Raw genomic sequence first — 27,634 nt, 5'->3', positions numbered from 1 at the left:
TTTCTCCTGTAGCCATGCTTTCTGGTTTGCCCCAATAATGATGGTATAACTGTGTGTGACATCATCAGTGCATTTTGAGATCTAAGCAGTAACAGCCTCAGTATATTCCTCTATGTCTGTGTGGTCGTAAGTTGCTGTGTCCTTGAAGATGTCCCAGTCTGTTGTGTCAAAGCAGTCATTAAGTGAGGACTGCGCCCCCTCTGGCCACACACATACTTATTTCCTGGTTGGTCTGGTGACTCTCACCTTCGGTCCATTACGCAGGTCTGAGCATAACGGTGGTGTGGTCAGAGAGTCCCATGTAGGGGAGGGGAGATGCTTTGTATGCTCCTTTGCTGTTTGTTTATGCAATGTCCAATGTATTATTGCCCCTTTTGGGAAAATCTATGTGCTGATAAAGTTTTTGTAGAAAAAACTTTAAATCTGTGTGATCAAAGTCCTAGCAGTGATGAGAAATCCTTCCGGGTGTTTTGCTTGCTGATAGCCTGGTAAATATTATACGTTTTTGTAAATTTACAGGATCACTTTCTTGAATACAGTTTTCTTGTGTAAATATTTTTTAGGAAACGTTTATGCATGAATCTGTTTGTATCTAAGTTGATAAATGAGGACCATTGTTTGTACCTTATAACTAGCTGAGGATCATGTCTCACAGCTAGAGCAGTTCCAGGGAACATAACAAAAGCCATTCTTTTTTCAGTGGAATCTTAATGAGTCTATAAATTTGTTTATGGATCCACAGCATTTTTATTCACCTCTCTCTTTCAGGGATATATAAATATAAAGATACTTTTTTAGTTCTTTAAAAATACATAGTCAGGCTGTGGTAATTATATGTATAAATACAGTAAGAGAGGAAACTGCTTCACTTTCTCTTCAGTCTATAGCAGAAATGTTGATTATAACCAATTATCTATTGATTGTAACCTAATTATTAGTCTAGTGATATAAAATACATTTAAAGTCAATGCAGTCATGTTTTAAAAATGTACTAAAGAGAGAATGGAGAAAATAATACACTGCACTAATACACTCTATATAGTAGTAGATTGATTAAATTAACAACACGTGTACTGAAATGGGGTTTAATAGCTTTTATTTTAAATTCTGGTTAACATGATTCCTTTACTAAGTAATTAAAGGAATATTTGAGTTTATATTTAACCAAATTTCCACCCATCACATCTGGGATGATTGTGCGATAACATTGTATATTATTATACAATTAATAATAATTAATTATTATTATAATGAATAAATAATTATTTAACCTGATTGGTCAGAAAATGTTGATTAATTTTCTGTATAGCAAAAAATCTCAGGTATCTGATCATTTCCTACAAAAGAGTATGCAGGTTTTGAGGATTTTTGCACTTTCTGGTTTCATTGTTGCACAGCAGGTTTTTTTTTTTTTACTTCTCACATGCTTGATGACCCCGTGGGCTATCCATAGAAACAAACCCAGAGCATGTGCAATCTGTGGGTAATTAAGCTCTGTAAGGTGTGTGACCCGGTTGGCTATCCATACTAAAGAAACCTGCTCAATCCAATGGCGAGCCGCTTTCTAAAGCCACAGCACCGCTCAATTCATCCATAGCGACTATGGTGGACGAGCTGCTCGACCATATGCATCTTCACCGACGTTTTAGCTGTAATACTCATAAAAAATGTAATTTAGTTTGATCTTATTTGTGACAGATTGTCATGTAACATAGGCCGCATTGCTGGATTGGAGTCTGTTGCTAGGCGGACAGGAATAAAGCCTATTTATTATTATACACTTATTACATTGTAACTGGGAGGAGTGTTAAAGCCTCACATTGCTGTTTATTCAAATACTGAACTGTGGATTTTTTTTTACATCTGGAGGTAATTTAAATTGCCTGGTTTTATTATCTGGATTTCTATCACTTCAGTGTTTATTCATTCATTTATTTGTTTATTTATCCATTTATTTATTGTTATAGAATATCACTGTATGGCTAATTGTCAGTGTATACATAACCAAAATTAATGCTATACTATAATATACTATACCATTCTATACTATTCTATACTATAGTATTGTCATAATTTAGCTAGCAATAAGCCAATTAAATCAACAGAACGTCATAATCATATATGAATAGAGTATATTTATAAACAAATACAGACATTTCTATATGTGGCAAACAAAACATAGAAAGTAAAATGTAGAAAATATTTTAATATCTGGTATTAGCCAGTTTAGCTAGCAGTGTGTGTGTGTGTGTACACGTTATTAGCCAGCATATAGTTAAAAACGTATTAAAACGTATTTTATGTTGTGTGTGTGTGTGTGTGTGTGAAACTATAAAATAGAAGAATGCATTTGTTAGTTTAGATTTGATTTAAATAAAATACATAATATAATATAATATATAATATTATATAATATAATTTAAAATACATTGATACACCTATGTAAGGTGCTTTTTTCCATTATTATTATTATTATTATTATTATTATTATTATTTGTTTGTTTGTTTGTTTATTTTTATTCATTTTCCCCCTCAATGCTATTTGTTGTTCACTAGCAAAACAACCAGCTTTGTGGTAAAACACCACTGTAGGTTGTTTAATGCTAATTGTAGGTCTTACGCTTTAATTGCATGTTAGCTACATAGCATGAGACCCAAAACATATTTCTCTCATTCACAGCATTTGTGGTTAGCAAAAAAGAAAGGAATTGTGTAATTATGTGTAATAAAATATATAATAAAATGACAGAAGAATATAGGCTTTTATAGACTTCACATACCGAGGGACATGTTTGCAAATCTGACAAAAAGAGAAGGTAAATAAAGCAGTTTTTGATGACAACAAACTACACTATGAGTAGGAATCAATAGTGATATTTGAGCTCAAATATATAGGGAATACATTGTATAGAATTATTTAAACATTTTCCCTCTAAACAATCATTTTTATACAAAACACTGGTGCACTTAATATCAGTAATATCTAAGACTTTGAGACACTTGAAATGATATTGACATAGTTGTCCATTTCAGGCAGGATTTATTTAACCTTTATTTATATATTTATTAATTTAACCTTTATTTATTTAACTTCAGAGGGCTGCACATTTGGACATAGCTTTTTAATTCAGACAATTTGGTATTTCAGTGCACAATTCTGTATTGAATGTGGAGCTAAATCTGGTTCTTCATCTTGTTTAAAACTCTAGTCGTATGCAGCGAGGTTTCCACTGAACAGAATCACTGATTCTGTCTTTCTTCACAAGATAATTATAGACATTATCGATAAATCTTTTAATTATCACAACTTTGACAATTATTCTGGAGGGTGCTACGCATATCACATGTACGGTATTAGCCATTATATTACATACATACCTCTAATTTTAAACATAAAACAGGCCGAAACTTGTTCATTGACGACTAAAGCAAGTTTGTTCGAACTGAAATGTGTGTGCTGACTCTGTTCTGTTTTGTGAAGAATGGATGCAGATGGAGGGGATGGAGGCCTTGAGATTAAAATTGTTTCACCGGAACTTTACGACTCGGCCCGGGCAAAAATCGACGCCAACGTACGCTGGCTCTTTGCCAAAGCTTATGGTGAAGGTAAACAGTTTTTTTGTACTCTCTTTCCTTTTTCTCAGTGGCTGTTTGTCTGTGCATGTGTATGTATGTGTGTGTGTGTGTGCGTGTGTGTAGAGCACACAAGCATGAAAGGATAAAGCAGAAAAGGCATAGGGCTAGTTCCCAGATTGTAAGTCAGCAGTGGTCAGTTGTGTGAGGATTCTACTTGGCCTTAGTCCTGACTGAGTGCCAGTCTTTGTTGTGTATGTGTGTATCATTTATGCTAAACCAATCTACAGTAATAAAATGACCAAATATGCACAAATAAATAAATCACTAATAATTTTGCTGTTTATATGCTCACTATCTAGTTATCTACACCTTTGGGATTAATCGTAACAGCAGGCCTCCTCACCCAACATCAGTGTCTGACCTCACTAATGCTCTTGTGGCTGAATGAACACAAATCCCACAGACACTCTCCAAAATCTAGTGGAATCCTGATGATCTAACATTTATTCCACATCATCCACCTGAAAACTATGAGTTTCTTTTCGTGACTTATTCTCTGTCTATGATACTGCTTTGTTTGGGTGTTAGGATGTTGTGTGTATGTATGTGTGTGTGTGTGTGTGTGTGTGTATACACTGCCCACTGACCCATTTTTGACCAACATTATTTATTAAAGAGTTGGTGCACTCAGTGTTACTCATATTCAGGCATAGAGAGACTTTCATGTGGAACAATGCACAATATTTGATAAATAAATATAATTGTTACTATTTTTAGATATTACTTTAGATTTATTTTTAACCTAACGATTGATATGTGGTGCAGCTCTAGAACATAGATAGGGTGTGATATAGGTATAGATTGTATGTCAGAATCCCAAAACATACACACACGCGCGCACACACCCACATACACACTCACAGTAATTTCCACACACACATACGCGCGCACACACAAAAACACACACATATACACACACACGCACACATACACACACATACACACACATGCACACACACACATACGCGCACACACACACATACACGCACACATACACACGCACACATATACACGCACACACACGCATACACACACATACGCATACACACGCACACACACACACACACACACATACATACACACACACACACATACGCACACACATACACCCACACACACATACACGCACACACATACGTGCACACACACACACATACACACTCCCCTCCCCCACATTCATTTTTGGTTAACAGACAGGCATCCTCTGATTAATTCTCCTTACAGTCTAATCAGATTGGTTGACCTTTGACTCTTGAATTTGCTGAAATTTCTCTCTCACTGTCCTTATCATTTGGACACACAGAATCACATTGGTGCTGTTTACAAAGAATTGGGCGATCCACTTCAAATCGAGTTCCATGCCATGCCATGTCTTTTGTGTTAGATGTGGTACTTCTTCCTTTGAGGGAAACTTGTGGCATTCTTAGATAGAGAAACCAAGAGGACATTTTACAGGAATAGTGTTTTGTAGTTGAAGTAAGTCAAGAATGTGAAGACTTTTTGGGACATAAATCTACAAATGATTGTCACATTGCACATGAGGTGCTCTGACTAACACCATCACTACAGTAGAATGAGAAAATGGAGAAAAAGATAAAATGATTTTATTTTACTTTTAAATCCCCCCTTTTTTATGCCATTCCTATTTGACTTATACAGACAGTCTTAAGTAGCATGTCACTGCATATTGTACTGGGTACAATTGTGTATGTGACAAATAAAATTTGAATTTTGAATTTGAATGAGAAATGTATTCACTGAAACATAAGACATGAACACGAGTAGCCTTATTACACACATTGAGTCTCACCTGCATTAAATTTTTTAGATCACGGAAACTCAGGGATGTTAAACTAGAATTTAGGCCGCAGAACTGGCTCAGCTTGGAGAAATCTTAAAAGTCACACTAACACCATTTTGCTGTCCTTTACAATCTGTCACAGCTCTACAATGTTTCTGTGAACACTTTTGAACAAATAGGAAAACCGCTGCTAGTAGACTGCTTTCACAACATATGCTTTGTTCACAAAGATGTGTGTTCGTCTTTTATTTATAGTCCTATAGTCTGCCCTTGTAATATCAATGGCTTGTTACCTTATAGTGTTAATCTGTACTTTGCTTCCTACTAGATAGACCCTCACTTTTGTGGATATTCCTGTGATTCCTGTGACCCTGCCATTAACTTCTGAGTATTATTCCTGGATTGTCTTACACTAAAACCCACGCTGACTTTATGCCTCATTTCTTCTCGCATATTACAGATGGCTTGGTTATTTTTTTATTTTATTATAATTTTTTTTCTTTTTATAAAAGACTTTTCTACTCAACCTGGAAAGATAAAGTCCCTCATTAGTCAGTGCTGGAAGAATCATCTAGAAAGTGAAAATAGCATGGCGCTAACGTGAGTCTGTTGTGTACGTAATCTACTTAGGCACTTGATTAGCTGCTCTTTATTATTAGCATGGAGCTTAGTAAAAATACTGTAATACAGCAGACGTGTACCTAAAAAGGGTGTAAGTTGTGATGTCTGGAGTGGACATGATCTTAAACCATTTAGGTGGATTTAAAAGTGCTAATCTTGAAATCACCTGTTTGGGACACTCACTTTGTTTGTTTCTGTTTTGTTGTGGGTGGACGATGTAGTCAACTGCAATAAGAGCAACTGTTGGGAGACCCGGTCCTTATTTTCTAAATGTGAGATATGTATTAGGAACAGTTACCAGGTTTATTAAATAGTTTTTTAGTAAATTTGAGATGGTTTCAGTATTGAGGTTGAAAGGGTTTCTCTGTTACATTTAGAAACATTCCTAAACATCGCCACAACTCTATACTGACATTGCAGGAATATGAGTTGTTGTAGCAGAGCATTGTGGGTAATGCAGTGCTGTTCCGTCTCAGGGGGTTTCTGGCTGGATCAGGGACAGAGGTAATGGATAAACCTGTAAGAATAAAAGTGCCAATTTTGTTCATGGTGGAATTCAATATTTTAGCGAATCAAATCATCAGATATTTCATCCTGTGTAAAAAAATCTCCTCAGAAGCCCATGACACAATGCAGGCAGACACTCAGAGGAACCTGTGTATAATTGGACTCAGTGTCATTCCTATTGTAGAACGTGTATTTAATGAGATGAAAGATTAATTAATGAATTCATTATTCTAATTTTTTTTGGATAGCAGGCTTTTAACACATCACTTTGAGCCCCACTCAAAAGCATCTCTGGTAGTGAAGGCAGGTGAAATTTTGTGCACAGAAAAAAAAACCTACCTCAAGCTTTATTGGATTGCACGCTGTTTATTTGTCCCACGTCTGATAACGCTATATAAGGGACAGAACCTTTGTGCCAAACTGACAATAACAGAAAGAGAAATGATCATGACTGACATCTTGCATTAGTCAGAATCACTTGTTTAACAAACTAAACTGAATAAAGTTTTGTTTGATTGCTTGCATTCACTTCAGAGGTTTGTTGTTTATAAGCCTAGCTAGCTAGTTGTCACTTCCAACTTCTTCATCTAGCAGCATAGCCGTGTTTTGGCACAAAATGGCAGCCACTGTTAATGTGAACATGATCTTTTGATGCTCATTCAAAAAAGCAAACCAATGCACTTTCTTAGTACAGAAAAATAGATTGACTGTGTTTATTATCAGCCTTAGATTATGTGAAGCATCGACCCTACAAGTGCCTGCGAATGAACTTTTACTATAGAAACGATAACATTAGGATGAGTGCATTAATGTAAAGCTTCATGTTACATACTGCATTCTGTTTCTAATGCTTTGTGTATAAGAAATGTTTTTTTGTGTATACAGTGATAAGTGATAAGTTCCAATATTCTGTTTTCTTCTTTCCCTTTTCCCGTATCTATTTATTATCTCTTCTCTTGATATATATTCTACTTTTTCTCCCCTTTTTTGTGTTTCCTTCTCTTCTATCTGTCTTAAACAGATATCAATAGATATCAAAGATATCCTATCTGTCTTGCCCTGTTTTCAGATCATGTCCCGGACGATTTGAGAGACCCGTTCTACGTGGACCAGTATGGTGTTGAGCACATTAAGCCTCCCGTGTTGGAGCTGCTGCTCTCAGCTGAGCTCTACTCCCGTGTGTGTTCCTTCCTCTCGCTGGGCGAGCAGTCGACCACACACCACACACACCACTCGGTCCTGCAGGTGCTTGCCCGTCAGTCCATCCAAGTCCTGGAGCATGATGGCACGCCAGTTACACACCACGACCTCATCTCTGCCCCCATCAGAATGGTGAGGGTGTTTGGGTGCTGACCCCTGACCTTTTGCCAAATGGAGCTGTGCATAATGATTGGTGTGTGGGTGTGTGTGTGTTTTAGTATGGGAGCCACATGATGACCATCTGCTTGTTATATATATGTGTGTGTGTTTTTTGTTTAATCTGCACAATAGACAAAATGTTTTCTTACACTAACACTGGGCCTGTTTTATTTACATTTACATTTATGGCATTTATGACCCTTATCCAGAGTGACATTTTATTTCAATTAATACAACTGAGCAATTGAGGGTTAAGGGCCTTGCTCAGGGGCCCAGTAGTGGCTGCTTGATGGACCTGGGATTCAAACTCATGACCCTCCATTCAGTAATCCAACTATGTGGGCTACCACATATTGATTAATATTTATTAATCAAAGTAACTAAACTGTTGAGAAGCTTGTTTTAAGTGCATGACTCAGTTCACTGAGACAAATTGGACAGCATGTAGGGGTCTACACTATGTCCTATACACATGCGAATGGAAACTTATGAAACCGTAAATAGAAAGAAAACATATTAATTGTATGTTTGATTGGTTGTTGATTTTAGGTTAATCAGGCTGTTTTATGTTTGGTGCCATTAGTTTTATTTATTTATTTATTTATTTAATTTATTTTTTGGGGGGTGGAGGGGGTGGTGGTGGTTGAGATCAAACACACAAGGGCTCACACACCCACAAGCATGAGTGTGCATTAAACTGAGGCTTGTATTAACTAACTGCCCTTGTGCTAAACACATCCACGTTACCGGATGGAGAAACGGAAATTCTGTTACTGATCATAACTCCATCAGCCAGTGCCTTCACAACATGCCCTAAAATGCTTGTAGGATTAGATATAACACTTTCGTGGGAGTAGGAGTTCATTTGTAGCGCTTCATCACTTCAAGTTCGGGTCAACAAAATCTTGCACAGCATTTAGTTTATATTGAGAGTATTTATCACTCTGTTAATGGTTCTCGCGTGTGTGTGTGTGTGTGTGTGTGTGTGTGTATACAGAGCTCCCACATCCCTCTGATTGATGCTCTGATGCTGGCATGCACAATGGAGATGATGAGTGTAGAGCAGGTGGTGTCATGTCTTAAACGCTTCTCTACATTTTCCCCCACCAAAGAGCTTGAGCGGCCATGCCACTTGGAGGAAGCTATGCTCTTCTGGATCAACAAGGTCAGTAATCATATGCTTGTGTGTGTGTGTATGTGTGTGTGGGTGTGGGTGTGGGTGTGTGTGTGTGTGTGTGTGTGTGTAAGACAGCTTGCAGCATTCTAGTTTATTGATTGTTTATTGTGAATACATGTTTTTTTTATCTTTGCTAAGATAACATATAAATATAAATATAAATAAATATAGATATTGGATATATATATATATATATATAATATAGATACAGTATATCAAAAATTCTTTTTAATGCTGGAAGAAACAACATCTCTGAATCTACAGTGCAAAGTGCATGGTCTCTACTAAGTCAGTACTTTCTAACACACCTTTTAGCAGATATCATGGCTTGCGAGCTGTCTTTGTAAACAAAAGAGGATTTTTAAGGAATTTTTACCCACTACTCCATAAAAGGGATTGAAAAAGCTTCAGATTGCATTTCCTGAAGTATTTCCTGGTGGCTTCTGAGATATGTCTTGGATCGTTTTCCTGTTGTTGACATCAGCCAGATTTCAGCTTCAGTTTCTTGACCGACTGTCAGCTTTGGTTCCTAAAGCTGATATTGTCTAGAAACCATTCTGTACAATGTTTTCCATGCCACATTGACTAAACCATAATAGATCCATCACCATGCTTGACACCATGCTTGTTCTTTTTATCAAATACGGATCCTCAAAAATGCCTTTGGTGATCAACCCACAGCACTTGATTTCAAATTACCTCTGGATTATCTATGCCCTGTTTTGGATACTTCAGATGTTAACTTTTGTGATGTGGTATCAGAAAAAACAGATCATGTTTGTACCATCAACACTACAAAGTGGACTGTTGTATCTCCTCTTTTGTGTCAGCTAAACCTTGCTGCAGACCTGTGCTGTCATGTGGGGTTTTTGCTTTGTTCCTCATTTTTTAATGACTGCATCACACTGGGAGAGAATTTAGGATGTTGAAGGCAGGCTTGGGAATGCAGTTAAATTTTACTTCATTTTGAGTTTATTTTGGGAACACATTAATGAACACCAAAACACAGTCCTGCTCTACTGCAGCCCAGCATAGACAGACACACTCTCCTCTTCTCTCCTCTTTACTGCAGTACACACACATACAGTATTTAAAAAGACTAGAAATTACTCATTCCTTTTCCTATCCTCTGCCTTCCATGCCGAAAAACAGCACTCAAACCCGACTGGCACCGCAATGACATTCTTGATGGTGGAAATTGTGCACTGGAATTGCTTTGACATCTTTTTATATTCCTCTCTTGCTTTATAGGCATTAATAAACTGTATTTGCAGATCCTTGGCCATCTGTGTAGATGATCCTATGGGTGTTGTGTGTTTGAGGAGTCAGAATTTATTATAATCTGGAATTGCCATCAGCTGACTACTACTAATTCTTGACCAACCTAGTCCAAATGAGCCAATTAAGAGAATTTAGAGAATTCAGAGAGAATTTACAATTTAAATGGCGTCTATAGTTTTACACATGCCGCAATTGCTTATAATCTAAATGTATATTTTTTAAATAGTAGCTGCAATTGTAGTTACTTCAATAATGTCATTAATGTAGGTCATTTAAAAACGGATATGTCTAAAAATTGATAACTCATGAGCATTCTTTCTTCATATTTTTGCATTCTTTCTTCATATTTACACTTTAACACATTGTAATAGTTTTTATGAAAATATTGATGTGTAAGGGTTAAATAGTCAATTCATCATGAATGTAGAAATGCAGAATTTTGTTCCTGTATGCCAACATCTCCTGGAAAAAACACTTTTAAGGTTCTTCTCTGATTATAATCATGTCATAGAGACTGGGGTAGTGCTGTGAATGGACTGTTTTAGTGCGATCCGCGCTGCACAATGCAACGCGGCTCAACTAAATAATACAAATAATCAATAAACATGAGGTACAGGTGTGCAGAGGCGGGGCAGAAAAGACAAGGGCGGGGCAGACACGTGAACATGAAACAAACAAAAGGCACATGGCCAAAGTCCAGGCAGAGTCCTGACAGAACACACACACACACACACACACACACACACACACACACACACCCCGCGCCAAACCGTCCTGACAGTCCCGACGGGTACAGGAGGGGGGAGCAAGGCACACGGCGAGGCAGGTGGGGGGAGCAAGGCACACGGCGGCGCAGCCAGAGTGGCCGAGCGACGTCCACAGCCGAACAGGAGGGCCGAGCGACGTCCACAGCCGAACAGGAGGGCCGAGCGACGTCCACAGAAGAACAGGAGGGCCGAGCGACGTCCACAGCCGAACAGGAGGGCCGAGCGACGTCCACAGAAGAACAGGAGGGCCGAGCGACGTCCACAGCCGAACAGGAGGGCCGAGACCATGGCACAGATGAAGGTGAAATGCGAACACTGGGAATTACACTACATTCACAACAGAGGCAAAGTCAGTGTTATATTCTTACAAAGCAATCTGATAATTTGGTGTGAGGCATTTTCTTATATTTTCTTCATATTACAAAGGAAAAGCTGTATACAGTATTTAAAATTTTCTCTCTGCAGCTGAACATTTAGAACATCTTCTTTATGCTCCTTGGTGTGATTCAAGAGTTCTAAACTTGGTGTGTGTGTCTATGTGTGTGTGTGTATTTTGCAGGTTATTTCAAGAACTCGTGAGATCTGTGAAAAGGAGTTTAAACTGAAACAACAATTAATGGACTCACCATGTCATCAAAAGGTACAGTTGACCAATCACAGGTCATGCAGCACTGCAGCATTCACCTAAACATAGGCATCCTTCCAGTGGCTACCTCCTGCTTCAGAGTCTGTGCTTCCATGTAAACAAACAATGCATCTACAGTATTGGGGAATTGATCGCATGGTGTGCCATTTAGTAAAGCACATGTAAGGCCTCATCAAACTTAATGTGGTGATGGCATCTGGGAGGGTTGTATAAAGAAAAAACTCCTCTTTGAGCTTGAATACTCTATGGTTTTGTATTTACCTTATTCATCATCATGTAATTTCTTGGTAATTAATACAATTACAAATAGAAGAAAACTGGAAGAAAGCAAGGAAGAGAAAGAACTGCTTATTGTGTTCTATATTTGCAAAGAAAAAATGGTCTCAGGTAGAATACGAGACTATTACATAAATTGTGGGTTGAGGAAGGTGGGTTTAGCATGCTAGTGAAACCTACTGTATGCAATGCATCTAAAACCATAGCAGGTCTCTTTGTGCCTGCTATGACAGCTGCTTCTGAAAGTCAGCCATCTTGGAATAAATCAGCTGTATAGTGTGTTTGTTCTTGAAATTCACCCAGCTGTACAAAATAGTGAGTGTATACCGCACAGTGTGTATGTTTGCTCTTTAATTAAGTCTATTATTCGTGAAAGCCAACCCGAATAATCATCTCTATATAAAGTATGCTGAGGCCCACACACTTGGTTGAGAAATCTAGCCTTGGCCCCACCCATAATGAGCCTGTGGTAGCCTACTGTGAAAAAAGCTGTGCATCATCAGTTAGTGATGTTAAGAAGACCCATATACTCTCATGGGTCTCCTGTTTACCTGTGTCAATTGCCTAGAATGACAAAATAGCATGCCCCTGTATTACCTGCTTCGATGAATATTGAATTTTTCAATTTACCCCACTTTCTGATCAGATTAAATTGGTACATAACAAATCTGATCGTTCAATTCTGTTCTGTTCTGTTCCTGTCAACCTGCTTGATGTTCAGCCTTTGACCTTTGTGATCTCTTTGCTACTCTCCCTATTTGTCTTCTTTACCCTGCCCCTTCTTTTGGATAGTCTCCCTCCAAATGGTACTGGAAGCTCGTGCCTGTAAGTGATATGATGCCTCCTCTATGCTACCTGCATTACACTTGAGGAGTGTGTGTGTGTGTGTGTGCGTGTGTGTGTTGTGGGGCAAGGAAGGGAGGTTGGTGTGTATTCAGATGTATAATTGTGTAGTCATGGACCATGTTGCCATAACAAATCTTTCATTCAACCATATTCATTTATCGATGTCTCTCCTTTTGTCTGGGCTCTCTCATTTTTTTCTGTCTTTGCCCCTTTGACTTATTATTTTCACTCTCTTTCTTTCTATTCCTTTGAATGTACCTGTGTCCTCATCTCTTTTCACGTTCTGTCAGCCTGACTTTATGAATGCGTTGGCCCATTGCATGTTGGAGCCTGTGGAGTTTGCCCGTGTGGTACAGTATTCATCCATTTACTCATCTATTGATACATTTATTTACATAACTCATACCATGCTTTATGTTGGGAATATATATTGCACTGGATTGTAGGGTAGGATAGCCATGTTAGTATTTATATGGTGTTTTTTTATTATTGTTATTTTACACTGAAATTTACATCTTTGGAGAAAAGAAGAGAGAACGAGTAGCAATTACACATGGATCTAAACAGATTAAACACATTATACCCAGTAGACAAGCAGAATAACTTGTATTGCTCACATATGTGGAAAAACATGAAGGCTCACTCACATACTTAAGACGAAAGGGTTAGGCTCAGTTTAGTGCATGCACTATAATTTATAAAGGCTTTTAAATGGAACTGGAAATCTATGGTGTGTACCATAGTAATTCTGGAGGTAATACATATATAGTGTATAACTTTCAATTTGCAATGCAAATGCAAAACATTTGCAAAAACATCAGTGCAAAGCATCGTAATAGTTCCCAGTAGTACCCAACTAAGTAGAACATACTACATGAGAGTAGTTAGATATGTGGAGAATTTGTTGTACTGGAAGAGTGGTGTGTGTATAGGTTTAACTTTATGTATTTAGTTTTAATCATATATGAAGCATTAAGGCACATACAATATACAACATTAAAATTAGAACATATTTTAATACCACAGGGCTGACAGGACATTTTATGTGTTTATAACCTGCTAAAACACTATTGTAGGAATATATGAGCATTATATGTTAAGACATGAAGGTCTACTCTAGTAATAGGGATGTATATTTAATGTTCTGTAAGGTGAGTAAGTATGTCTCTGTGCATGTATTCTGATCTCTGTTTGTCTGTATATTCTTAGGTACGTTACCGTAGAGACCACGTGTCCAGTCGTATTCTCCCTCACCTGCCAGTGGTGGAGGATCTGATGAAAGACTTGAGTGACGGTGCTGCCTTGCTGACCATCATCCATTACTACTGCCATGAATACATGAGAATAGAGGGTACACGCACACAACATGAAATGACTTGACCATAGATTTTGGTGGGGAAGTCCGATGTTAATGATGTCATAACCTGGAACAAACTTAGGCTGTGAGGCTACTATAACTTGTAATAGGCAGTCAAAAAGTCATAGCATAATGGTGGCATAAAATATTTGACCCTGGCCAACCTGTTATTAATTGTTCTGTTTGCTGTTTTTTTTTCCACTAAAAAATGTTCATAGAGCACTGATTCATTGGTCCTCTTTTGCCACTTAAGTACCCTTTGTGGCCACTAGGTGCAATAATAAATCTCTATAAATAAATAAATCTAGAGAGGCGAGCAAATCAATATCGGTTTATAAAAAATAGTTGGCGAGACAAAACAGGTAATTAATTCTTTTCATTTCTTTTGTCCTCAGATATCTGCTTGAAAGAAGTTTTGTCACTCTCTGACAGTGTGTATAATATTCAGCTCCTAAGTGAGTTTTCCAATGAGTATCTGAACCGCTGTTTGTATCTGCGAACTGAAGATTTGCTGTATGCTCCACCAGTGTTAAAGGTAGGAACACACACACATGTTGCTGTAAAATATCCATCAATAAGGGAGGAGTAGAATCCATGACCAAACAGGCAGAGGTCAGGTAGCACAGAGCAAAAAACACAATCCAGAAATCGTGAACAGCAAGAACAGAAACTAGGTTAAAGCACTGGCAGACAATAACAAAGAAAATACAAAAGGCTCAGTACACAAAGGCAAGTGTGTGTAGGGTTTAAATATCTGTGGAAAACAGGAAGTGATTGGGGAAACTCGGAAGTGATCAAATCCTGGCTAAGGGCTCCCTCTGGCGTGTGGGAGAAAGGCTTGCAGTTTGAGTTCTAATAGAATCCCTCCTCTATGAACACCTCCTGGTGTTCTTCTCAGGTGACACCCCCGGGGTCTGGGAGCAGGTCTGACAGGGTGCTTCCTATGTGATTGAGGGATCAAGTTTTTTCTGGTCCATAACACTCCTATTCTACTAGATACTGGACACATCTTCCTTAATTTGAGAGTTCAGAATTTCCCTTACCAGTTAAGCAGGAGACCCCTCAAATTCCAGTAGAGGAGGGGGCACAGAGTTTAGAGGTCTGGGTACTGTGTGGAAACTGAGCTGGCTTGAGTAGTGATTACATAGAAGCAGGGAGAGGTGTGGGAAGTGGTGGGAAGTTTTAAACAGTAGGTGACTGGGTTGATTTGTCTGACTACTCTGAATGTAATTGGGGATGAGTTTTCTGCTTAGTAGCTGAGGGCAGAGATTCTTAATAGAAAACAAGACCTTTTGTTTGCCCTCATCAAGTATTGTGGATGAGGGCATCTCTATCGGTTGGCCTGGAAACGATAGTTGCAGATTGCCCTCTGAGACACATGTAGGCCCCAATACTTCCCTACTGTGCTGAAGCTAATAATTGGCAGCTCTCTAGATCATTGAAACAATGGGGTTGGTAACCCAGCATGCACTGGTATGGTGTGGAGGCCTGTGAAGGAATGTGTTAAAGAACTCCCTCCACCGGTGCTGCTCTTGACTGCTATATGAGTGTAGGTGGCAGCTGATGTCTTGATTCAGGTGTTCCACATGATCATTGGATTAGGAATGGTACCCTGACATGAGGCTAACGTTGCTGCCCAGATATCCACACCTGTGACATAAACTGGGCACCTGGATACTATGTCTTTGTGGAGACCATCGATTAGGAAGAGCTGGTGAAAAGTGGGGAGGACCTTGATGGGCACAAGTCTGCATGCTTTGGAGAACTGGCCGATGATAACAAAATGTTGGCCTTGGAAATTGGGTAGATCTGTAATGAAGTCAACAGCCAAATGAGACCATGGATGTTGGGGTATGGGCAGGGGCTCGAGGATAACTGCTGGCGGCTGTCGTGGTGTTTTGAAATGGACACACACTGTTCGTGATGTGAAAAATCTTTTGGCATCTGTGTAGATTGTGGACCAGCAGAAGGCATTTCAAAAAAGGATGATTGTCTAATGTACTCCAGGTTGCCCAGAGTTTGAGGAGTTATGTACCCATTGCATGGTTTGCTGTCTGAGAGGCTGAGAGATGTACAACGTCTCCTTGGGCTCCTTGAATTACTTCCATGATGTCCCAGTGTTCCATAGTCCCATGACTATGGATGGTGGCAGTATGGGCTCCAAGATGAGAGAGCCATTAAAGGGGTACAGTATGTTGCTGTGATAGTGTGTCGGCTTTACTGTATTTTGTACCGGGTCTGTAAGTAGCTGTAAAGTTGAATCATGTAAATAACAGTGCCCACTGGGCCTGTCGGGCATTGGCCCATCAGTCTCTTGGCAGCCTTGATGTATTTGAGGTTCTTGTGGTCTGTGATTATTTGGAATGGGCAGCGCACTCCTTCTAGAGAATGTCTCCACTCCTCCAGTGATAGCTCTCAATGCGAATGAGATTACATGCAGTCCTTAACTTTAGTTTGTTGAAAGAACAGGACATCCCTGATAGGCTGGATGTCCACCACTATTATTCGCAAGGTGGAGGCGCAGAGTCTTTAATCAGTTGACTGTGGATTGTGCTTTTAACTGGAGTGTTGAAAACTGATCCTGAATCTACCAGGGCTTGGACATGGTACAACCTGGCCTCATATTCAATGCTTTTAACTTACATTTTTTATTATTACCTCTACTTGCATTACTTTTGTCTCCTGTAAACATTGTCTCCTTTTAAACATAATTTTTAAAATGAATCTTATCTACCTAAGATTCCCTACTTTTGCTTAATGTCCATTATACTTACTGCAGATTTACGTTTCTTACCTCACATAGTCTGCTTTTGCCTTTTACATTCACAACTTTAATCCTTCCCACAATTATTTTCAGTCACTCCCATTTAACATATTATCTCTCATGTTCACATATTATCTCTCATGTTCAGCTTTCATTCTCTAATTTTCTAATTTTCTAATTTCATTCTCTAATTTTACCACACATTTGCAAATATTACCTCACATTCATTCATTTTACTTGTTTCATTCATTTTACTTGTTTCTTTACATGTTTCTTATCTAACACCTCACTTTTTCCTCACATATTCTACTTATCTACATGAGGTAAGAACATTCTGACTATACTGTATAAGACGAAGCTTATATGTATATATGCATGAAGCGTATAATAGTCTAATTTACAGAATATGTACCTAGTCGTAATTTTAACAATAGCAGTGGTCATGGTTTTACCAGATACATAAATACAAGGCTTTTAATTTTATTCTCTGCAGCACAATGTGATGGTTTACATAGCAGAGCTGTTTTGGTGGTTCGAGGTGATGAGACCAGACTTTGTGAAACCCAAAGATCTACAAGACATCAAAGAAGGTCAGAAATACAGCTTTAATGGATTCCTGTACAAAATGCATTTTGTCTTCATTGTTTTGTTTTTTGTGATGCAAAATATATATGTATTCCATATAAAATGTAAAAAAAAAACATATTACATAATATAATCAAGAACATGATTTTACTGTGAATTAAAATTCATAGGATTCCTTCAGATAAATTCTTTTACTCATTACTTTTTTTTTTTTTCAGAATGACCTTTGTTTTTGTATGAATTTGTTATCTTTGTTCACAAAACCTGTACATGTTCACAATACTGTTTGTGACTTGCATTTGTTTTCTGTTCAAAACTTTGAGATTATCATTGCAGCAATTTGATTGCATGCATCTTTTTGGGTGGGTATAAAGAAACCAAAGAAACTTAATACTCTGGATTTTTTGCTAGTAAAACAATTCTACAAAGCTCAGTTAGTTTCAGGTCTGTAACCTGTTTGGCTGGTCGCTTGACATCTGATTATTCTACGTTGCAGTGAGAGCCTTGGCACAGCCAAAAAGCTTCCGCCCCCACATGACTGTTTCAAACTTTGCAAAGCGTAGCTTCTTAAGCTCCTCCCCCTCAGTGGACTCCTTGGCAACAGGCGCAGTTAATGACACCTGTACCAGGTATTATCGCCCTCTGGAGGAATCTGCATCTGTGTAAGTGTGTAGAATATCATCAAAAAGTTAATTTATTTCACTAATTCCATTCAAAAACTGAAACTTGTATATTATATTCATTCATTACACACAGACCGATATATTTCAAATGTTTATTTCTTTTAATTTTGATGATTATAGCAAGGAAACTGACTACTAAGGAAAATCCCAATTTCAGTATCTCAGAAAATTGGAATATTACTTAAGACCAATACAAAGAAAGGATTTTTAGAAATCTGGGCCAACTGAAAAGTATGAACATGAAAAGTATGAGCATGTACAGCACTCAATAAATTTTTTTTACATTTAAAAATAGAAATTCACAAAAAGATTTACAATTTTGTATTTGTTTAAATGCCCTATCTATTCTTTTGAAGCTCTTGTTTAGATGACAAAACGGATAGATTTGATCTAACATGGATCATTAAGCTTTACACAAATTTGGGAATCATGTATCAGCTCGATTGAAGTGTCATTAAAGCATAAAGCAGATATATCCAATACTAAGAAACTCTGAATTTCAATGTTCTACTTTTCACTCATTATTGCTGATATCATTTATAATGAAAACTTTTTTGTTAAATGAAAAAGAATGCCAAACAGAAGCAATTTCTGACACTATTGTATGTCTGTATGTTAGTTTTGTGTTCTGTACTCTGTTCTTTGTTGTCTATATATGTCAATCGATTATTGATTTGATAATTGTTAGTCAATTACGTAAACTCAAGGATACAGGAATTAGTGTTGATGAGGGTGCTGAAAAAGTGAAGTTAGTTCAGTCTATTGATTGAGAGTAAAACATTCTAATCACTTATTTTATAGTTATATTGTCTTCTGCATGGTCAATTATCAAATTGTCTAGTTTTAGGATGATTTTTGTTGTAATTGAATAGATCCAAGTTACTGCTAGTACATATTGATGGTGTGCATGTTTTTTTTTACATTTAACGAATCCTGAACCTTCAGGATGGGTTTCATACTTTCTGGTTTCTCATTAACCTCAAGACAAGTAAAGGATATTGTGCTAGAGTCTACATTCATCTTGGTATACTAGTTGTCTTTTTTCTCTGGTTTCAACCTAAAACTATTTTTATTTTCATCTCAATTAATATACTGTACATCTAGATCACAATTTCTTTAATTCCACTTCAGATTTAAACCTTTTCAAGGGCTTGCATGCTGCTTACAATTCAAGCACCCCAGGTTAAATTATTTTCTGCATCCCTGGGTAATCTCCAAGTTTCAAAAAAAGCTAGTAATTTTTTTCTGAAGCATTTACTTTGTGGTAGATATAAAGACAGACAAAAAAGTACATTAAAGTAATGCAAGTACCAGCAGTATTTTTACTGTTTTAAAGTTTTATATGTTTTGTTTCTTGTATACATTGTATGCACTGTATATATGTTATAGTTTGTGTGTGAAAATTCTTGCAGTAACAAAGCAAGCGCCACATACTCGCTCCTTTCACTGAAACAGAGACAGCAGACTCCGGTCCAGGGGGAGGACCCAACAGGTATTATTTTCTTATTTAAACAAAATAAATCTTTAGCATATCTGCAGCAAGGAACATGTAGGGACCCTGTTATATAAGCGTGTTTTTCTACTTATACCACAACAGCTTGCCAAAGATTACAATTTTGTTGAAAAATTACATTAAAAGAAATTATAGCAACAGCAAAGAGTCAGCTTGTATTTTTATCCTTTCACTATCAATTAGCAATTAATAACTAAGCTATTATAACATACTTACATCACAGCACAATTGAATTCTTAAGTTGGATTGGTCAAAAATTATGCATGAATATTGAATAAATCATGACTTGGACAGTTGTTCAGGCTGTAATGTGTATGTATACATATATGCATAGAGTTCAGGAACAGGTCTAGTTCACTCTCACGCATGGATGGACACAATCCTGGATCCCGGCTGGCCTGGATGGAGAGAAGACACAGGTAAGATGTCAAAGCTCTCTTACTGACATAACATTTGAACTCAGTTTGCGGACATATGTTCCAACTAATTTCTCTCCCTCTCATTCTTTCTGTAGACCAATCTCTCAGCTGGAAATGGAGTGGGAGCGGGTGTGTGGTGACAACATCAGCTTAGCACGCTCCATCAGCAAGGACAGTTTAGCTTCCAATGTCATCTCTGTGACTCCTCGTCACCATGTCAACGGTCAGCCTACCCCAGACGCAGCATACAGTAATGACAGTGATGAAAAGGAGGAGGAGCTCATGGCCATTATAGGACTCGGTGGGGTGGGGGGGTTCAGAGAGCCCCAGTCAGAGAGCTTCTTCCATGAGCCATTGCAGCCGGCTGTTTTACGACCTAATAAGGAAAAAATTTCAGTGGTCAGTAAACGAGAAGAAAGTGGCGAGGGGCAAAGACGAAGAGGGGGGCACTCACCTATTGACCACACAATAATAAACCAAAGTTTCATGACCATTGATACTGTGGAACCAGAAGATATAAATTCTATGCCATCTGGTGGTTTCTTCCTACATGGAAACTGTGAGCTTCCGAGACATGGAAAACATGAGTGGGTGAGTGAAGCCTCAGAGTCAGATATTGAGGATGAAGAAGAGGAAGATGATATAGAAGAAAAGGAACTTGAAAGCACTCTAAAGTGCCCAGGTCACCGACAAGAAGACGAATCAGCAAAGTTGTGCAAGGATGTGCAAGTGTGTGAGCACAGAGACAAAGATGGCACCAGTGGATGTTGTAGCCCATATCCAAGCTCATTTTCACAGGCTAGCAGCACCTCTAGCCATATGACCAGCTTTGCAGAGCGAAGATTGCATCGCAGTGGTGTGCATGACAGTTGCAGCAGTGCAAGCAGCTCACATGCTACCACTCCAGATGGCTCTGAGTGTGGCACCTTGAGTCCTGATGTAAAAGGAGGCATGGCCTCAGACCTTGTCCACCTGCGACTGCAGCTAGAGGATAAGCGGCGTACCATCGAGGCTCATAAAAAGAAGATGGAGGTGCTGGCGGCACGGCAGAGACTTCAGCTGGGCAAAGCAGCTTTCCTTAATGTGGTTAAGAAGGGACGCAGCGATACGCTGCCACATCCAGGCAAACAGGAATTAGCTGCAATGAAAGAGAAAGGACTGACAAAGGATGATACGTGCATGCAAGTTTTGAAGGCCAAGAGCAAGGAAATTGAGCAAAACCTGGATAAAGAGTCAAGAAAACTTTGGGAGGATTCAGCGTCACCTGCTAGCATAGAGGGGGTTAATTACAAAGCTGAAGGGGTGGATGAGGAGGATGTGTGTGAAGACTTAGATCTGAGCGATTGCAGCCACTCAATTGAGCTTTTGAACGACGCAATCAGTGTAATCCAGCAACAGATGATGCAACTGTCTGTCCAGCAGGAGCTGCTCATGAAACAAACCCTGAAGTCTCCAACTCAGGAGCTGCTCATGAAACAAACCCTGAAGTCTCCACAAGAATATGTGATGAAACCTCAATTTTCTGAGGCTAAGCCTCAACCCACGGCACAGTTCTTAGAGATGTCTTCTGCCACACGACGACCTCCCAAATTAAGCTCGTCACGAAGCATTCGAACCAAACCTTCAGAGCTTAAATTTAGCAAGGAGAATAACACTCGTGCAAGTTCAAAAGTCAGTGCCCGAACACCTACTAGCGATTCCAGGACACCTCAGGACTGCAGGACGCCCCGAGCAGAGAACGACGAAGAGGATGTGGCCAAAGCAACTGGACGCACCACTGTCAGAAGTGTGGCACGAAATACCACATTCCGTCTCCCTGACTCTGGAAACCAAAAGTCTGGAGGTCTAGAGTTGCCCAAACTAGAATCACCAGAAGTGGAAGCGCAAAGTGGCTCAGTGAAAGAAACCATTGAGGATCAGTGTGAGGAGAAGAAAGCCCAGTTGATCGAAGTAGCCCTGTCTGAACTGACTGATGCAACTGACTCTGGCGAACAAAAATCAGGACTGGGATTTTTCTTCAAGGTAACAATAATGGGGTTTTCTCTTGGTTTTTTATTTATTTATTTATTTATTTATTTATTTATTTATTTTTAATGAAATTAAAAAGCTGATTTTATATTTCACTGTGGTAGGAAAAGTCAAAATGTAGAAATCAGGTGTAACAACATCAGGTTGATGTAAATGATTTTTTATAACACTGAGTGTGAATGTGTTGTCTATGAGTCTCTTCTGAACACATGATTTCACCCAATACAGCTGAGAGCAAATGTTTCCATACTTTTCGATCTCTGGGTGAAAAAATATTTATTTATATTTATACATAAATATAAGAAATGCTTTTCTTATATTTATGTATAAATATAAATAAATATTTTTTGGATGGATTGATTTGTAACATAGCTATGATTAAGCACGTACCCAATGAAACTTCATATATATCTTCATATAGGTGCAGAACCAAGTTGCTAATTATGTTGCTTAGGAAAATAACCAGCAAAAAACGTTTAGAAACTATTGAGGGTTTTTTTATTGGACAGTGTCAAATACCCAAAATAGCTAACTGAAGGCAGATATTGGATTGTAAGTGAACAAATATTTTACCTTGCTACAACCAAGGTGTTTCTTAATGTAAAAACACAAAATGTGCAAATAATTAAATAAAAAAAGTGCACTGTGTTTATACTCACTTTATAAACTTTGCAGATTTTGGTATTAGCTGGTTTGAATATTTTATAAACTGCTGATCTCCAGGAAGATTTTTCCTTAACCAAGAGAATGACCAAATGACCAAAACTTCTTGACTTGTCTATGCATTATGCTGATGCCACATGATTGGCTGAATAGATAACTGCATGAATCTGATGGTGTTCCTAATAAAATGGACGGTGAGTCTATATTTGTGTGTGTGTGCGTGAAGGACGATCAGAAGGCGGCGGATGAGCTGGCTAAGAAGCGTGCTGCCTTTTTGCTGAAGCAGCAGAAGAAGGCTGAGGAGGCACGTCTTCGCAAGCAGCAGGGGGAGGCAGAGTCTGAGCTTAAACGAGATGAGGCCAGGTACTTGTGCTTGTGTCTTCTGTATGGGAAAGAAATCAAGACAACCGAGACAACATACAAAAATTCTATTTGTATTTCATTATCTGCTAATTGTGAATGCAAAGAGCCACATAACATTGATATAACATAACATCCCAAAAAATTCACTCAAAAATAACATTGTTAAATCATAGCTAAATAATTTCTTGGTAACTTGTGTACTTGACTGTTAATAAAATATTATGGTCTGTCCTGTAGAACCAGGCCAGCCCATCATACAGGTATAAGGTAGAATTTTAATGCTGTTTATATTTATATGTCAGGCGTAAGGCAGAGGAAGAGCGGATGCGTAAGGAGGAGGAAAAGGCACGCAGGGAACTAATCAAGCAGGAATATCTGCGAAGAAAACAACAGGAATTGATGGAAGAACAGGGTGTGACTAAGCCACGGCCCCAACGCAGGCGGTCCCATCCCAAATCACACCATCGTGGCCAATCTGGCACCACCACCCGTATGACAGTTCGGCCTCTACGCTGTATATAATACACAATTTACAAATATTATATTTATATTTTTCATTTTTAGAATCTCTCTCTGTGTCTCTCTTTGTTGGTGTGATTCTAGCTGTACGTTTATGTGCTGCTCCATCTGGCTCCTCTCTTTCTTTAGCGTCTGCTGTTACAGAAGCAGACAGCGTTACCTCCGGCGGGGGCTCACAGAGGTGTGTGTGTGTGTGTGTGTGTGTGTGTGTGTGTGTGTGTGTGTATGTGCAGGATGTTTGTCATCTCTGAGAACTGTGAGGAAGAATAAACGTTCATGTGTAGATTAAAATTGTGTACTATTTTGTGATTGTGATGTAGTAGAAGAACATACTGGAGGTATGTGTGTGTGTGTATCACAGAGGTGGAGGTGAATCTGTGGAGTCGTTTCCTATGTTAAGCCGCAATGCTAGCAGGAACATGGAGAGAGACTGGGACAACGGTTCAACAGCTTCCTCCATCACATCTACAGCAGAATACAGCGGTGAAGTACAACACACACATATATTTATACACACACAGACAAACACACACACGCATAGAGCTAATTAATGCTATAATATAACCTGAACCACAATTATGAAAAAGAGACATTTTGCCTCTAAGTATTTACATAAAAGCTGTGGTTTTCCAGGTTTCCTTGTTGGGACCAGCCACATATTCCCTGTCATATATTCCTGAGGGAACACTTGGTCTCCACCAACATATAAAATCATGTGTACACACACACACATTCTGATTAATATGCTTGCTGCGTGCTTGTTTTAGGCCTGAGGTTATATAAGGAGCCCAGCGCTAAGTCCAATAAGCTGATCATCCAGAATGCCATTGCCCACTGCTGCCTGGCTGGCAAGGTCAACGAAGCCCAGAAGAATGCTGTGCTAGAGGTAATGCATCTAAGTTTAACTGGAGTACACAAACAATGCATAAATATCCCAACTGTTTGTCTAAAGCTAAAAAAAAAAGGCAGAATATGTGGCTCAGCCAAGTGCCACCTTGATCCCCATGATGCCACATCATGGCTGGGAGTAAAAAATAGAAAAATAAACTGTGCTGCCTGGGAAGGAAGGATAAAATACTGCCCTGTGATTTGTATTTGGCTTCAAATATCTCAGAGGCCACTGGTGGGTGTGAATTGGCCAGGACTACATACAGAAAATTGGTATTAACAGTGAAGTAAGAGGATGTTATACTGATAGCCTCCCAATTATCAGACAAGCTACATGCTGAATGGTGGGAAAGGGAAATGACTGATGACTACATGCTAATGATTACAATAAAAAAGGTCTGTAGCATTATACAGCATTGTGAGTTAAAAAAAATTAATTCAAAATGACTTCTATAACAATTTCCTCAATTTCTTAAATTTAAGATATACATCTAACTGAAATGTATACAAAACTAAACATTAACAGTAAGAGTCATAGAGGATAAGGCAAACACAAATTTGGAGCTTTAACTAAAGAATCACAGGAAAACGTCACAATCCATGCCATCAACAGTGCAGAGGATTAGGGATGAGTTTGAAATAAAACAAAAGAAAATACCTTTAAAACGATGTTGCTTGTTGTTCACTATAGGAAATCGAGCGCTGTGAGGCCAATCACCTGATGATCCTGTTCCGTGATGGTGGCTGTCAGTTCCGGTCACTTTATGCGTTCATGCCTGACACTGAGGAGCTGACAAAGCTGTCAGGGACCGGCCCACGCTCCATAACTCACAAAATGATTGACACGCTCTACAAATACAGCTCAGACCGCAAGCAGTTTACCGTCATTCCGGCCAAGACGGTCTCAGCCAGTGTGGACGCCATCACCATTCACAACCACCTGTGGCAGCTCAAAAGACAATGCTCATCCAAGAGGAAATAAGAAAATAAAGTTTTTTTCTCGCATTCCTATTGGCTTCTGAATTAAGCTTCCTTATTGGTCATCTTCTATAAGCTTCAGGGTCAGTGTAGCTCCACTCTTAATGGCCCACCAGCTGCATCACCGTCTATAACATATTGCAGCTCAGGAGGCTCAGTAACTCCAAGAGGAAGTGACACGATCATTTCTTGCGCGCCTATTAACACTGGAATTGTGCTTCCTTATTGACTGTGTCCTATTAGCTACTGCTCCACTCTTCACTGCAATACTGACTGCAGGTGATGCATCGGGTGTGCACGATGGGTGTGTCAGTGCAGGTGAGCATCACCGTGAAGCCAAGATTTCTTAAAACAGAGCTGCGGAACCATGATATCACCGCGCTGCCTTGATTTGCATACAGAAACCTTAACTTCGCCCTCGTTGGTCACATGACCCTCAATATATGAGCACACCTGGCACTGAAGGGATGGGGCATATGTTTGTCAGAGAGTGTTACAGCAGAATATGACGAATGTGTTTTATTTTGTTTAGTGTTTTTTTTTACGGCAGGTATTTCTGCATGTGGCACTTTTCAGTTCGGAAAGAGATGGGTTCATTTCTACTGTAGTGTTATTTCACCTTGAACACACATACACATTCTCTTGACTTATCACACTGAAAAGTGTGTGTCTGTGTGCGTTGGGTTTTGTTACTTCTATGCTGCTGATTTTGACCAGCGCTATGTGCAAAACTGCAAAAGCACATGAAAAAGTGTGTGTGTGGTTGGATGCTGAATTGAAGTCTGTACTGGCCTTTGTGGATTATTTAATCACAGTTTAAAGCTTTTATCATAGGACAGGAATGTATTTGTGTTGGCTGTTTGATTTGTTCACCACTTCACACCGTCCTCCATTCAGTGTTGTCTGTCCTTTTTTCAGTGGCCACTGACAGTATTGATGTACTTCTGCAGTTCTTTACTGAGCAACATGATTGTCATGGAAACACTCTAGTGTGTGTGTGTTTGTGTGTGTGTGTGTGTGTGTGTATGCACTCCTTTGTTAATGTAAATGTATAGACAGTAAGACATTTGCTTTACTTTTTCTTTTATTATTTTTTCACATATTTATTTTAAAGAGGAGCCGGGAAAAATAATAAATTATTCAAGCAAAGGCAGTTTTGTAAAAATCTCTCTCTCTCTTTCTCTTTCTCACACACACACACAAACTCTGGCTTGAACCCCACGCACTTTTCGATAAAATTCTTGTATATTTACTTTTTTGTTGCCAAAATCTTCCAATAAAATAAAATCCCAAAGCAAAATGTTAATGAGAAAATGTTAAAAATCTATTTTTTGCTATTTGTGGATTTCTGCATTTCTAATGCAGGGATTTTAAAATGGGGTGGGTCTTAATAGAGCCAAGTGCAGCTGGAAATCTGAATACAAAAAAGTAGCTACTGAATTGTTTGCAAAACTGCAAAAGCACATGAAAAGGTGTGCGTGGTTGGATGCTGAAGTGAAGTCTGTACTGGCCTTTGTGGATTATTTAATCACAGTTTAAAGCTTTTATCATAAGACAGGAATGTATCATTCTTTATCACACAAGTATTTTCATTCCATACAGTTGAATAGCTGTGTAAACTCATAATGGGTCTAGGTGATGAGGCAGAAATTGGTGTCTTATTGGATTATTCTTACAAGCTTGTGCCTGTAGATGGCACCAGTAGGAGCACCAGTGTTGTTCTTTCAGCTGCTTCCATTATGGTGGGATCAGATGATCTGGTCTGACTATTCGACTTGGCACACTGTTTACGACAGATGCTCTTCATGACACAACCCTCCCATTTTTTTATCCAGACTTGGACCAGCATTGAAAGTGCTCTGGTTTGTGTAGTCTACTAGTGGCTGGGTTGATTCTCTGCCCGGGATTTGAACTTGCCACACTGGGGAGAGCATGGGATCATTTGCCACTTGATTAC

At 38.8% G+C, this 27,634-nt stretch overlaps 1 protein-coding gene across 3 annotated transcripts; it reads left to right on the top strand.

The window, feature by feature from the left end:
• Nucleotides 1-1,567: 1,567 nt before the first annotated feature.
• Nucleotides 1,568-26,827, top strand: camsap1a (calmodulin regulated spectrin-associated protein 1a). 3 transcript variants are annotated; one of them, XM_060891502.1, is made up of 19 exons: nucleotides 1,568-1,869; nucleotides 3,482-3,606; nucleotides 7,635-7,897; nucleotides 8,922-9,089; nucleotides 11,709-11,789; nucleotides 12,864-12,896; nucleotides 14,127-14,268; nucleotides 14,670-14,809; nucleotides 17,532-17,628; nucleotides 18,120-18,285; nucleotides 19,719-19,798; nucleotides 20,154-20,238; nucleotides 20,334-22,260; nucleotides 23,156-23,292; nucleotides 23,595-23,782; nucleotides 23,941-23,992; nucleotides 24,173-24,294; nucleotides 24,579-24,697; nucleotides 25,391-26,827. In XM_060891502.1, the coding sequence occupies exons 2-19, from the start codon at nucleotides 3,483-3,485 to the stop codon at nucleotides 25,679-25,681; spliced, it is 4,215 nt and encodes a 1,404-aa protein (XP_060747485.1). In that variant the 5' UTR covers nucleotides 1,568-1,869; nucleotide 3,482; the 3' UTR covers nucleotides 25,682-26,827. The 3 variants fall into 3 exon arrangements, with proteins under 3 accessions (XP_060747485.1, XP_060747483.1, XP_060747484.1); XM_060891500.1 differs by having other exon boundaries at nucleotides 23,896-23,992; XM_060891501.1 differs by having other exon boundaries at nucleotides 23,595-23,806.
• The last annotated feature ends 807 nt before the right edge of the window (nucleotides 26,828-27,634 follow it).

This window comes from Tachysurus vachellii, chromosome 17 (assembly GCF_030014155.1).
Source record: "Tachysurus vachellii isolate PV-2020 chromosome 17, HZAU_Pvac_v1, whole genome shotgun sequence".
NCBI classification, from domain to species: domain Eukaryota; kingdom Metazoa; phylum Chordata; class Actinopteri; order Siluriformes; family Bagridae; genus Tachysurus; species Tachysurus vachellii.
This window is presented reverse-complemented; position numbering and strand designations above follow the sequence as displayed.